General features: G+C 42.6%; 1 protein-coding gene across 4 annotated transcripts in view; it reads right to left on the minus strand.

Moving 5' to 3' along the window:
* Window positions 1-15,033, minus strand: part of LOC140564424 (TOG array regulator of axonemal microtubules protein 1) — a 59,332-nt gene that overhangs the window by 8,341 nt on the left and 35,958 nt on the right. For all 4 annotated transcript variants that reach the window (XM_072689870.1, XM_072689869.1, XM_072689871.1 and 1 more), the window contains 3 exons: window positions 5,623-5,858; window positions 5,362-5,520; window positions 5,085-5,211 (listed from right to left, as the gene is read on the minus strand). In XM_072689870.1, coding sequence (XP_072545971.1) covers window positions 5,085-5,211; window positions 5,362-5,520; window positions 5,623-5,858 — 522 coding nt within the window. The remainder of the gene's footprint in view (window positions 1-5,084; window positions 5,212-5,361; window positions 5,521-5,622; window positions 5,859-15,033) is intronic.

Here is a 15,033-nt window from a genome sequence, read left to right on the forward strand (position 1 = left end):
AGGGTGGACAGGCCGTTGCTTAGAAACAGAAGGGGGAAGGTTTAGCCCTCTGCTTTTGCACTGGAGTGTCTGGTTGAGGAGCGGCTGTGTCCGAGATCTAGCCAGTGACTTCTCTTGCCCACCACTGACAAACCCATTACAGGCTCTGAACTCTGGAGAGCACAGTGACTATGGAGATTTCCACCCACAGCCTGGCTTAGTCCAGCTGAGACCCCAGGTCCTTCAGTAGCTCAGCCTGGTATGTGCAGAGGAGCAAACGAGCTCTAGCCTTCTAGCTAGCACTACCCCCCCCCCCCCCCCCCGAAAAAAAAAAAAAAAAAAACCAGGGCCCTGGTTGACTTGGGGACATGGGGTCTCCAACAGTGGGAGAGCGGTGGTGTCTGCGGAAGTAGCCACCTCTCCAGCATCTCTACAGGCATGTCGCAGCACGAGATGCACTGTGGAGTGAGGGTCCAATGCAGCGACCAAAGCGCTGCAAGCCACCAGGCAGGAATGAGCAGAGTCACAAAAAGCCATGGATAATTAAAAATGCCTTCATTTTGAATTAAATTGAGAAAGTAAGAACGGCACATTTGGGTGCTGCTTATATAAGGGGCAGGGGCTCTCTCATCACTGCTGGTCAGCTATCTAAATTCTTGATTTAAAACAATTCTCAAACTGTTTGAGTTACAGCTGTACTGATGATACTGGTTTATGGTAGAAAAATTACACAAATGACATTTTAATCTCTGCTTTTTTGTACAGAGAAAAAACAAGTTTACCAGTTTTATATTCAGTTCACAAATGATAAATGTGGTAATATATGGTTAACATCTCCGATATCCTAATCATGTGATTAACTCTAATAGACTGTTATTATCTTTTCACTAATTTTTAAACTAGCAAAAATAAACTTGACACCCCCCATCTGAAATAAAAAAAAATCACTGATGGTGATAAAGTTTTACAGTTATAGATTCACTAACAGCATTGCATGTGATTAGCTGCCTAATTAACAACTGCATGATTAAAAAAATACAATTTTAAGCAATGAGCCTGCTTTTAAATTTGTAGTGAGTACTAAAAAGTATTAAGTGACAAATACTCAAAAACTTCAAAAACCTGCTTAAGTACAGTACAAGTACAAGCCACCTCTGCTCCTGTCCAAATCAACTTATAACTGTTGGAAACTGCAGTGTTAGGAGTCCTACCAAGGGACAAGCGTCCTTTGCAATTCAGACAAATCTGATGACTTTTGAAGGGTTAAATACTTTTCCAAGTCATTGTACACTGTGCTGTAAAAAGTATTTGCCTCTTTCGAATTTCTCTTATTGTATGTATGTCACATTTATGTTTCAGATCATCAAATTTATTAAGATAGACAGCATTAGTTAACACACAATGCAGCTTTAAATGATCATTCCATTTCCAAAAGTAATTGCCACACTAAGAACATTCAAAAGTGGAATGCTCAAGTCACACTGCATTTTTTTATTCATATTTCACTACTTTTCTTACTTTAGACCCTCTTGCTCCTTGTCATAGCTTGCATCAGTTACTACAGAAAAACTCTGGATCCAAGCTGGCCGAGTGAGATCCTGAGGAAGAACAAAGGGCAACAAGCGAAGTGGACTCTGCAGAAAGCAAGCCAGTGTCAGAAACAGGCTATGAGCTAGAGTACCTCGAAGGCAGGTGGAGTGCGTGCGTTATGGTGAACAACTGGTCAACCATGCCACACCCAGCCTGGAACTGCTTGCCCTCAAGTTTGTCCTTTCTACCTTCCTCAATAGTTTACATCGATTATTATCTTAGTTTCTTCAAGCTATTCAGACTCTTAACCAGGATAGTGGCTATTAAGACAGTTGACTTATACCCACCCCCTCTTCCACACAGGACATGCGCTAGTTATTATCTACAGTGGGGAAAAAAAGTATTTAGTCAGTCACCAATTGTGCAAGTTCTCTCACTTAAAAAATGAGAGAGGCCTGTAATTGACATTATAGAAAATCACATTGTCTGATTTTTAAAGAATTTATTTGCAAATAATGGTGGAAAATAAGTATTTGGTCAATAAGAAAAGTTCATCCCAATACTTTGTTATATATCCTTTGTTGGCAATGACAGAGGTCAAATGTTTTCTGTAAGTCTTCACAGGGTTGGCACACACCGTTGCTGGTATGTTGGCCCATTCCTGCATGCAGATCTCCTCTAGAGCAGTGATGTTTAGATTTCAACTCCCTCCAAAGGTTTTCTATGGGGTTGAGATCTGGAGACTGACTAGGCCACTCCAGGACCTTGAAATGCTTCTTACAAAGCCACTCCTTTGTTGCCCTGGCAGTGTGCTTGGGATCATTGTCATGCTGAAAGACCCAGCCACGTTTCATCTTCAATGCCCTTGCTTATGGAAGGAGGTTTGCACTCAAAATCTCACAATGCATGGCCCCATTCATTCTTTCATGTACACGGACCAGTCGTCCTAGTCCCTTTGCAGAGAAACAGCCCCAAAGCATGATGTTGCCACCCCCATACTTCACAGTTGGTATGGTGTTCTTTGGATGCAACTCAGCATTCACTCTCCTCCAAATACGAGTTGTGTTTGTACCAAACAGTTCTACTTTGGTTTCATCTGACCATAAGAGATTCTCCCAATGTTGGTCCCAGCTTTCTGCAGGTCATTCACTAGGTCCCCCCGTGTGGTTCTGGGATTTTTGCTCACCGTTCTTGTGATCATTTTGACCCCACGGGCTGAGATTTGCGTGGAGCCCCTGATCGAGGGAGATTAGCAGTGGTCTTGTAGGTCTTCCATTTTCTGATTATTGCTCCCACAGTAGATTTCTTCACACCAAGCTGCTTGCCTATTGCAGATTCAGTCTTCCCAGCCTGGTGCAGGTCTACAATTTTGTTTCTGGTGTCCTTCGACAGCTCTTTGGTCTTCACCATAGTGGAGTTTGGAGTGTGACTGTTTGAGGTTGTGGGCAGGTGTCTTTTATACTACTAACGAGTTCAAACAGGTGCCAATAATACAGGTAATGAGTGGAGGACAGAGAAGCCTCTTAAAGAAGTTGTTACAGGTCTGTGAAAGCCAGAAATCTTGCTTTTTTGTAGGTGACCAAATACTTATTTCCCACCATTATTTGCAAATAAATTCTTTAAAAATCAGACAATGTGATTTTCAGAATTTTTTTTTCTCATTTTGTCTCTCATAGTTGAGATCTACCTATGATGTCAATCACAGGCCTCTCTCATTTTTTTAAGTGGGAGAACTTGCACAATTGGTGACTGATACTTTTTTCCCCCCACTGTATGTATATATTTACACTTATTTGACAATGCTGTGTCTTCTTTGCTTATCTTACTTTATATGTTCTACTTTACACGTACCTTACACTATCCTGTTGTTGCATTTGAGCAGACAGTTATTAAAGCATTTCACTGCTTGTTCTATGTATAACTTTGTATGCGATAAATAAAACTTTGTGCATATGTACAAGACAGGCCAAAACCAGATGGGATGGCATGTCGCTGCAGGATGCTGTGGTAGCCAAGCTGGTTCAGTGTGCCTTCAATTTTGAATAAATCCCCAACAGTGTCACCAGCAAAACACCCCCACACCATCACAGCTCCTCCTCCATGCTTCACAGTGGGAACCAGGCATGTGGAATCCATCCGTTCATCTTTTCTGCATCTCACAAAGACACGGCGGTTGGAACTAAAGATCTCAAATTTGAACTTATCAGACCAAAGCACAGATTTCCACTGGTCTAATGTCCATTCCTTGTGTTTTTTGGCCCAAACAAATGTCTTCTGCTTGTTGCCTCTCCTTAGCAGTGGTTTCCTAGCAGCTATTTGACCATGAAGGCCTGATTTGCACAGTCTCCTCTTAACAGTTGTTCTAGAGATGGGTCTGCTGCTAGAACTCATTGGTGTGGCATTCAACTGGTCTGTGATCTGAGCTGCTGTTAACTTGCGATTTCTGAGGCTGGTGACTTGGATGAACTTGTCCTGAGAAGCAGAGGTGACTCTTGGTCTTTCTTTCCTGGGTCGGTCCTCGTGTGTGCCAGTTTCGCTGTAGTGCTTGATAGTTTTTGTGACTCCACTTGGGGACACATTTAAAGTTTTTGCAATTTTCCGGACAGACTGACCTTCATTTCTTAAAGTAATGATGGCCACTCGTTTTTCTTTAGTTAGCTGATTGGTTCTTGCCATAATATAAATTTTAACAGTTGTCCAATAGGGCTGTCGGCTGTGCAGTAACCTGACTTCTGCACAACACAACTGATGGTCCCAACCCCATTGATAAAGCAAGAAATTCCACTAATTAACCCCGATAAGGCACACCTGAAAACCATTTCAGGTGACTACCTCTTGAAGCTCATTGAGAGAATGCCAAGAGTGTGCAAAGCAGTAATCAGAGCAAAGGGTGGCCATTTTGAAGACACTAGAATATAAAACATGGTTTCAGTTATTTCACCTTTTTTTGTTAAGTACATAACTCCACGTGTGTTCATTCATAGTTTTGATGCCTTCAGTGAGAATCTACAATGTAAATAGTCATGAAAATACAGAAAACGCATTGAATGAGAAGGTGTGTCCAAACTTTTGGCCTGTACTGTATGTTTAAGCTTTAGGTCATAAATTGACGGGCAGGAATTCTCCTTAAAAATGATAAATTAGGACAAGTTGTACCGGCCCTGCAGAAGGAAAGCAGCACCATAATAGCATCACTATTATGCTAATAGCTACCACCAGCATGTTTGACTGCTAGCATGATGATCTTACGGTGGAATGCAGTGTTAACTTTAAACCATATATAACAGGACCCATGTCTTCCAAATTATGTGTGACCTTTGACTCATCAGTTTATAGTCCACTAACTGTCATGTTAATTTGATTAACTGGTTAATGTAGTAGATAAGGGGTCAATTACTTATTCACAGGGGTTTTAATACATCTTTATCATTAATAAATGGAATGACCATTTAAAAAATGCATTGTGTGTCTGTGTCTTATATTTAAAATACTTAGATGATCTGAATCAAATGTGACAAATATGCAAAAATAAGAGGCATTAGACAACTAAATACAAAGATGTGCTGTAAAGTCACCTTGGTTTTCAGAGAGAGTACAGTGTCTCGGATGGTTGCCAGGTCTTTGTCCGAAACGTATTTTACCACCATTTTATCAAAGTCTTGGTGAGAGGACAATAACAGCAGCATCCGGCGACCAAAGTATCTGAGGGGAATAACAAAGCACAAAAATAAAAAATATACAAAAAAACATAACAGCGATTTAGTATTAGCCAGGTAACTTCAATAAACCTTCTATGTAATATTTTGCAAAAGACCATTATGATCTACAATTGAGGTAATGATCAGTACAAACCTGGTTTCTTGGGAAGAATCCTGTACCAGTTTGCATACAGCAGGAAAGATTCGGTCAGTGAGATCTTTGGATCCAGACAATAAGCGTCCAGCACCCATCTTCTCTACCAGAGCAGCCAAGTGCTGAGAAGTACACTTTCTTACTACAGCATTTAAGTGCCTTTTAATGGCAACAGAAAACGGAAAAAAGAAGGGAAGTTATTCATAGCATTTACAAAAGAATAAACAAATCATTAGCAAGCAAACTGAGAAGCTAACTTGCCCAAGTCCTCCGTTGATAAGGGCACTCATGCTGCGGGTAGGTGTGCAGTTTTGCACCATGCAGTCCAGTGCTGCATCCACATCCAGTCTGATAAAGGCATTGGACTCTCCAGCTTTGTGTAGAAGGGCCTTGGCTGTAGAATCCAACTCTTGATCCATTCCCTTCTGCAGAACAGAATACAGCTCTCCCAAAGTCACTACTGCCATTCGTGACACTCCAGACCGCAGGTTACGAACCTATGAAAGAAAACACAGCTAGTTCAAAAAGGGTTTACTTACTATGGCATTACAAACATAGACTGTATGTCAAACGCTAGACAGCCCCAACATTTCTTCTGAAACCAAAAGAAAATATATTGGGTACTTCTGTGTAACTGGCAGTAATCTGAGAGTTGACAAGCCAAAGAATAAGAAGAGGTGGATTTTCCAAAGAAGAGTATGAAAGAATCCTTGTTAAAACCAGGAAAAACACTGGCTTGGCTTTTAAAAGGTGGCAAAACCTCATCAAGTGCTATCCTTGCTTGATGTTAAGAAGTATTTCATCATAAATGAGCAAAACAATATATAGTACAATTTCACATGGTAATTTATTTACATTAAACTGCATTAATAGTTAAAAAAAGGCTATTTCATTTCATTCAAAAGTCACAACTGTGGATATACAGGTTTTCTGTAAAAAGGTGTCAGTATGTATCTGCATTTGAATGGTTTAAAACCAAAATCCAATATGCTATTAGATTAATAAACATTACAACAGTAGCTATATAATTCTCTTGCACCCTCTAAAAACATTTTCTTCACAAAGTTTTGACTGAGCTCTTTCTGAATACTTCTATCCGTAAACCTGCAGTGATCAGGTTCCTCCACTCTGAAATGAGATGTAATACTGCTGCCCCAGGACAGAACAGCATTCAAAAAATGACACTCAACATCACAGACTTACAGAAAGTTCTTAGCAGCTGGCCTCTCACACAAAATAATTTCAGCCTCAGAAATTAGAGTTGGCTCACTTCAGGTTGTTAATGACTAGACACCGCCTTCACCTTACCGTTCTGAGGATTGTGTTCAGTTTGTCTTCTATAGTCCACCGTACACTCTCAATTCTCACATTCAGCTCTTCCTGAATACTCATTATGCTCTTTCTGACCAGTTTTAAAGCCAGTGACTCAAAGGTTTGTTGTTAGCAAAACAATGCAATATAAATCTCATCACAAAACAGGAGATCAAAAAGCTTAATGGCAAATCTTAGTAATACATAAATCATTGGCTACGACACTGGACTTAATTTGACTGATGAGTTTTCATCATAAATTTGGCAAAATTTTTACAAAATAAAAAATAATAAACAAACTGCATACTCAAAGCTTACCATCATACTTGGAGTACATCTTTGAGTTTATTTTATAAACTACTGGGCAAATTTAGTCTCACAAAGTACTGAAACAGTACGCTTATTAGTACACTATACTACTAATACATGGTGTAGGGAATCCACTGGAAATCCGTTTCATCCAACAAGGTGTCTGGTGCAGTAATAGGCAAGTACATGGTACAAAAGTGCAAGGACAACAGACAAAACACGAGACGTGGTACATAGACAGTAAGCACAAAATACAAAATAAATAAATACAAAATATACAGATACATGTATGTACATATGCAAGTGTACTATATCATTTTGTCTTGGGATTAAATTGCCCCACTTTTTAGTTTAGAAAAGTATATTTCTCAGCATACTTTAAGTGTAAGTAGTAAACTTTTCACCATTTTTGTCGAACACAGATGGAATTTGGCTTCCGCCTTTAACCCATCCATGCAGTGAACACACATACACACCAGTGAAACACATACAGTGACTGTAATCACATGTGCTCCGAGCGTTGGGCAGCCATTACTGCGGCTCCCAGGGAGCAGAGAGTACCCCGAATTAAATCCAAACATAAAACAAATAAATCAGCTCGTTTTAATAATTTAGTTCCTGTCAAATTCTGACACTCAAATGGTGACAGCACCACCTCAGACCTAAAGTTCGGTCTACTTAATATTAGATCACTAACCTCGAAAGCAGTCATTGTAAATGAAATTAAAAGTGATCAATTAGATTTAGATTAGATTAGATGTGTTATGGAAAATTATAACCACATTATAATTTTATGTTGATTCATAATAGACTCATTCATTGTAATCATGCTTGGCCTGGTGATAGTGTGTGCTAACTATAATCATGTGTTGGCCTTGCAACTGCCTGCACGGCATATGTTAAATCGCCCTTCTCTTTCCATGAAACACTATTGTTTTTTCCTAGCATAGATTACAGCTGCATTGGGAGTGCACCTGACGTATTTACAGCCCATCTTGACCTGCTAGTAACCTCTCAACTCGGACAATGTGTCCTCTCAGGCGCCAGCACTTTGATCTATGGGTCACAGCGACCTGAACAATGTATCTCTTCAGACGTCGGTGTGGCACGCACACCCTCTCCTCCTCCCTTTTCTCAACTCCCTAATCTATACTATAAGTATGTATGTTAAACGTTTTTACCTCAGTCTGCACTGTGGTTTCGAACTGCTAACAGACTCAATAAAACTTTGCTACTCAATGCATATTCTTGTCTGCCTTATCGATTCTTGACAGAATTTCACGACAAACTTGGCGTCACGAACAGGATGAGCACGGCCTTGCAGCGGAGGTAGAGCAGCTGTGCGCACACCGGGGACGCCCTCCGGAGAAACGAACCGGACCCAAAAGAGGAAGACCCACAGAACAAGGGCAAGTACCGTGGGGGTGATCATCCCTCCGCCTGCAAGTCCTGCCTCATCCAAACGAACCAGTGGTGACCTATCAGAACCTGAATTGGATCACTCAGTGAGTATAACAATATACTCCGAAATCCCTGGAGTTTTTGCCTTGGTCCTCCACCACCTTAGTGTATATTTCACGACGTACTGTGAAATAGGCGCAGTAGACTGCTGCGGTTTTGTCCTCTATTAGTAGACGGAAGTTAGTCCTCTATTATTAGACCGACGTTGGTCCTCTATCATTAGATGGATGTTGGTCCTCTATCATTAGACGGATGTTGGTCCTCTAGTAGTAGACAGACGGGTTTTTACTCCGCTATTATTAGACGGATAGGTTTTAAGTCCTCTATCTTTAGATGTATCAATAGTGATTAGTGACCCGGGTCCAGGTGGTGGGGACGTAGTGAGAAATTGAGGCAAAAAACTCACAGTAAAAAACTTTTTGGGACTAAATTGCAGAAGGTACAGTGCATTGAGAGAGCAAAATGGGATCCCATAGTAAGTTTTTATTATTTTTTTATTTATATATATATATATATATATATATATATATATATATATATATATATATATATATATATATATACAGTCATGCCCGAAAGTATTCATACCCCTGTCAAAGTTTGACTTAAATTTACTTTTATTTAACCAGAAATTATATTTTTGCCTGGAAATGACACAGGCATCTCCCAGGAGATAACACGATGATGTACAAGAGGCATCATTGTGAGAAAAAATATTTCTCAGCTTTTATACACATTTGAACAAAAAGTGGCATGTCCAAAATTATTCATACCCTTCTCAATAATTAATAGAAAAGCCTTTATTGGCTATTACAGCAATCAAACGCTTCCTGTAATTGCTGACCAGCTTTTTGCATGTCTCCACTGGTATTTTTGCCCATTCATCTTTAGTGATGAGCTCCAACTCTTTGAGGTTCGAGGGTCTCCTTGCCATCACCCTGATCTTTAGCTCCCTCCACAGATTCTCAATTGGATTCAAGTCAGGACTCTGGCTGGGCCACTGCAAAACATTAATGTTTTTGTCTGCTAACCATTTCTTCACCACTTTGGCTGTGTGTTTTGGGTCGTTGTCGTGCTGAAATGTCCACCGGTTCCCAAGGCCAAGTTTCTCTGCAGACTGCCTGATGTTGTTGTTGAGAATCTTGATGTATTGCTCTTTTTTCATGGTGCCATTTACTGCGATCAAGTTCCCTGGTCCATTGGCTGAAAAACACCCCCAAAACATTAGGTTCCCACCACCATGTTTGACAGTGGGGATGGTGTTCTTAGGGTTGAAGGCTTCTCCTTTTTTACGCCAAATGGTGCACACATCATTGTGGCCAAACAATTCAATTTTTGTTTCATCTGACCATAAAACAGAACACCAGAAGTCTTCTTCTTTGTCCAGATGAGCATTTGCAAAGGTCAAGCGGGCTTTTGTGTGCCTTTTCTGAAGAAGTGGTGTCCTCCTTGGCCTGCGTCCATGGAACCCAGCAGTGTGCAGTGTCCGTTGAACTGTCTGCCTTGAGATGTCGCCACCAGCAGAGTCCAGATTCACCAGGATGGCCTTGGTGGTGATCCTTGGATTTTTCTTCACCTCTCTCACTATTCTCCTGGCCAGCACAGGTGTCACTTTTGGCTTCCGACCACATCTTCTGAGATTTTCCACAGTGCAGAACTTCTTGTATTTTTTAATAATACTTTGCACTGTAGCCACTGGAACTTGAAAACATTTTGATATGGCTTTATAGCCCTTTCCTGACTTGTGAGCGGCCACAATGCACAGCCGCAGGTCCTTAGTGAGCTCCTTTGTCTTAGCCATGACTGTCCACAAACCAACTGCAGAGAGCTGCTGTTTTTCTCCTGTTGAGTTGATTAAAACAGCTGTTCCCAATGAATCAGGGTAATTAGGATGCTTTAAAACAGCTTGGACTATTTGGAATGGTATAGAACTTTGGATTTTCCCATATACTGTGACAGTTTTCAAAGGGTATGAATAATTTTGGACATGCCACTTTTTGTTCAAATGTGTATAAAAGCTGAGAAATACTTTTCCCCACAATGATGCCTCTTGTACATCATCGTGTTATCTCCTGGGAGATGCCTGTGTCGTTTCAAGGCAAAAATATAACTTCTGGTTAAATAAAAGTAAATTTAAGTCAAACTTTGCCAGGGGTATGAATACTTTCGGGCATGACTGTATGTATATATATATATATATATATATATATATATATATATATATATATATATATATATATATATATATATATATATATACACACATACAATATATAATATAATAAAAAGAAGCAGCATTTTTTCAAATGCGAAAAGATTATGGGGAGGATGTCACACAGTATGTGCCCTTCTGGATTAAATATTTTGGTTTTCCTCATAATGATAATAAGTGTTAAATATCAGAAGAAATATTTGCAGAAACTCAAAACTAGGCAGTAAGCCAAATACAACAGATAAAAAAGCTTTAGATTATTGGTCAAATCACAGTGTGGGAATGCTGAGCATGCTGAATTTCTGGCTGGGAGAAGCAGAGAAGCGTCAAGGCCAGATACAGGCTAGGGAGGGAAAAGGGGGAACTAACGGTGTCTCTCAGTGTGTGTCTCTCACAGCCGATCCCAACCTCGATGCCGCACCTCCAGTGCCCTGCCAGCAGCCAGCAGCTCAACCAGTGGCTCACCCGGCGACTCAGCAAACGGCTCAACCAATGGCCCGACCAGCAGATCCACCAGCGGCTGGAATGCAAGCATCGACACCCGCAGCAGAACCCCCTCCATACCCAGCTGAAGACGCACCGCATCAGCCGCCACTACAAGCCCAATTGCGAGACCAACTACAGGACTTTGAGGGGGCGCTAGATAGGACCACACAGGAACTGGCATCCAAACCAGTTGGAAACACTTCAGAGGGACCATATGCTCCACTGACCCGTGAACAGGACCAAGGCCTGACTGAGAAAGAACGAGGGCGAGTGGAACAGGCCTCAGGAAACATCCCAGTGAGTGGACATACCTGCTTTCAGCAGCAGAAGACGGGCCTACCACCCCCCAGCAGCGATCCACCACCAGGACCGGTATTTGCAATGCAAGCGATTCCATAGAGGAATACTGGCCTCCCCCACCTCCACCCACACCAGTTGGACAGTTCCCTATGATTGAGGTGGCTGAAGCAGAAGGAGTGATTATGGTACACAGACACTGGACTGAAGCTGATATTGCAGAGGCAGCTTCCAGTCTCCCCCATCCAGCTACAGTGGGGGGAGAACGTTTCAGCCAAGAGTTACAGAACTTTGTGAGATCCTGCCGACCCACAGCTATGGAGCTAAGACGACTGCTGTTGCGTAAGCTTGAATACCTGTACAACACCAGCTGACACTGGAAGAAGCGGGCAGCAACTGACGTGCGGTGGAGGGGCGGGATGGCGAGGACACAGACGGAGACACACTGGACAGGGAAGTACTAAATCCATATTACTCTTTAGCCCAGCAACTCAGTAATAACCCCACAGCTTTACCACAAATTGAAATTGTAATAAATGGGAAAAAATTGAAGTTTTTGGTAGATAGTGGGACAGCCCACTCAGTAATACAAAAAGAACAGATTGTGTGTCCACTTCAACCTGACATAACTGTAACTATTATAGGTGTAGGGGGTAATACGGTAACAGAAAGGGTGTCCACTCCCCTCCAACGCAAAGTAGAAACTTATGAGTTTGAACATTGTTTCACCTGTCTGTCCAGTCAACCTCATGGCACGAGATTTGATGTGCAAATTGAATTGCACACTCCAGAGCACCCCAAAGGGGCTCTCCATTTCTTTCGGGGAACCTCAGATGGTTCAGTATGACCCAGGTACACCGGGGTATGCCTATGAGTGGCAGTGTTTGGACAGCACAGGAGAAACAAAGAAACACTTCCTCAGAGAGGTGAAAAGCACAGTCTCAACCCATTTGCTTTGGGAAAAGCCGGATGATTTGTATTGTATGGCCAATGTTTCTGATGGACCTGATTTTGAAACTGAGTTTTCTAAAGTAGACAGAGAAATGCTGAACGTGTGTGCACTCGTGTGGAGTGATCGGTGGGCTGCTGCCCTAGTTCAGTTGTGTGAAGTACAGAGTGAGTTGTTTGATGTGTCGGATTCGACTCCTCACATTGCGTTGGGGAGGTCGGAGGACACAATGCAGTGGGAGGAGGTGGGGCCACGGCCTGCATGGCTCAGTCGACTGTCGGACTGGCAACCCACGAAAACCCTAGAGTTTTCTTTAGCTCCACTGCTAATGCGTGAAAAACAGAGCATGCTTGCGAGCTGCTGGTGAACCGAACTGTGGAGCTGCTCACACAGAATGAGCTCTTCACCGGTGTTGCGCTCACCCCAACCGAGGAGGAGGAGCTGTCATCTGTGCCTCCCACACTTTGGGCGTGTGGGAAACATGATGTGGGGTTGGTTAAGAACTGTGAACCAGTCCGTATTGTGCCAAAGTCAGATTACAGGCCCAAATAACATCAGTATCCTTTAAAAAAGGAGGCTTTGGAGGGCATTAGGCCCGTGTTTCAGTCGTTGAAAGAAACTGGAGTAATTATTCCATGCCCCTCCTCTCCTGTGCGAACTCCAATCTTCCCAGTTAAGAAACCAGGCAGAGATGAGTGGAGATTTGTGCAGGATTTACAAGCTGTAAATGCAGCTGTACATCCACGAGCACCGGAAGTACCCAACCCACACACCATCCTCTCTCAGATACCAAGCGATCATGGGTGGTTTTCAGTAGTTGACCTGGCAAATGTTTTTTTTTCAGCATACCTGTCCACCCAGACAGCCAATTTTGGTTTGCATTTTCATTCGAAGGTCAGACTTATACCTTTACAAGCCTTTGTCAAGGGTACTGTGAATCACCCACCATTTACAACTCAGCCTTGCATCAAAGTTTGAGTTCCTTGATCCTACCTGAGCAGGTGACTCTAGTTCAGTACGTGCATGACCTGCTCGTTAGCGCCCCCCCACGCGGAAATTGTGTCAAGCAGGCACCCTGGCACTCCTCACTCATTTAGCCAATGAGGGGCACAAGGCCAGCACAAACCAAATTTGCAATATTGCAAACAGGAAGTTACATTCCTGGGTCACATACTTTCCCGAGGCACTCAGGTCTTGTCAGCTCATCACACACAGGCCATAGTCTCTCTCCCCAAACCCAAAACGAAGAAGCAGCTGCTCTTCTTTTTGGGAATGTGTTCATACTGCAGAACATTTATCCTTTCTTATGCAGAAAAAGAGGGCCCTCTGAGAGACATCATTCCCAATAAGGGAAGCAGCAGCTCGGTCTTAAAGTGGACTCCAGAAGCAGAGCAAGCTTTTAATGAGTTAAAAAAGGCCTTACAAACAATGCCTGCTCTGGGAATCCCTGATCCAACAAAACCATTCACTCAAATGGTAGATGCTAAGGACAAATACATGACATCTGTGCTCACTTAAACACATGGTGATAAACAACGCCCAGTGGCGTATTTCTCAGGCAAGTTAGACACTGTAGCACAGGGTTTACCAATGTGTCTCAGAGCAGTAGCTGCTGCAGAAAAGGCAATTACAGCATCCAGGGACATTGTTGCTTATGCTCCACTGACAGTGATGGTCCCACACGCGGTTCACCGCATCCTGCAGGACCAGAAGGTGTCCCACCTATCTGCACAAAGGTGGTTGAGGTATCACACCACACTCTTAGACATGCCAAACATCACTGTAAAGCGATGCTCCACTCTCAACCCAGCCACCCTCCTCCCAACAGCTGAGGACGGGGAACCTCATGACTGCCAGGCAGTCCTACAACATACATGTAGCCCCCGCATTGACCTCAAAGAGGAACCATTACAAAATGCGGAAATGGAGCTTTTTGTGGATGGCTCTGCTCGCAGAGACAACACAGGTACTAACAGAGTAGCATATGCTGTGGTTTCAGAGACAGAAGTGCTCAAAACACAGCCACTGCCCCCATCATACTCTGCTCAAGCTGCAGAACTTGTAGCTCTGACTGAAGCATGCAAATTAGCCGAAGGCAAAAGAGTAAACATTTTTTGCGACAGCAGGTACTCTTGGGGCATTCTGCATGACTTCGGGAATATTTGGAAGCACAGGAACTTCCTAACCAGCTCAGGGAGCAAAATCAAACACCATGCATTAGTCAAGGATCTTCTGGAAGCTGTTATGCTACCAGCTGAGGTTGCAGTAATGAAATGTGCTGCTCATACAGCAGCCCAAGATCCTGTCAGCAAAGGTAACGCATTTGCAGATGCAGTTGCCAAACACACAGCCACTACAGCCGCCGTACAAGCTTCACAGCTACCTGACACTACACAGCCTGCAAGCATCACTGAAATTCAGTCCATGGCTACTGCAACAGAAATTAAGCAATGGAGAAAAGCCGGATGCAGCAAACTAAATTCTGTTTGGACACACACACACAAACAAATCGCCCCTGCTTGCCTAGAGCATACATGAGGGGCCTAGTTGAAATTGTACATGGGCGTAGCTACATGTCCAAAGGGGGAATAGTTGATAGCATAACAAAACATTGGTCACTACACTCACCCGAAATTTTTGTTCAAAA

The sequence above is a fragment of the Salminus brasiliensis genome, chromosome 10 (genome assembly GCF_030463535.1).
Source record: "Salminus brasiliensis chromosome 10, fSalBra1.hap2, whole genome shotgun sequence".
NCBI classification, from domain to species: Eukaryota; Metazoa; Chordata; class Actinopteri; order Characiformes; family Bryconidae; genus Salminus; species Salminus brasiliensis.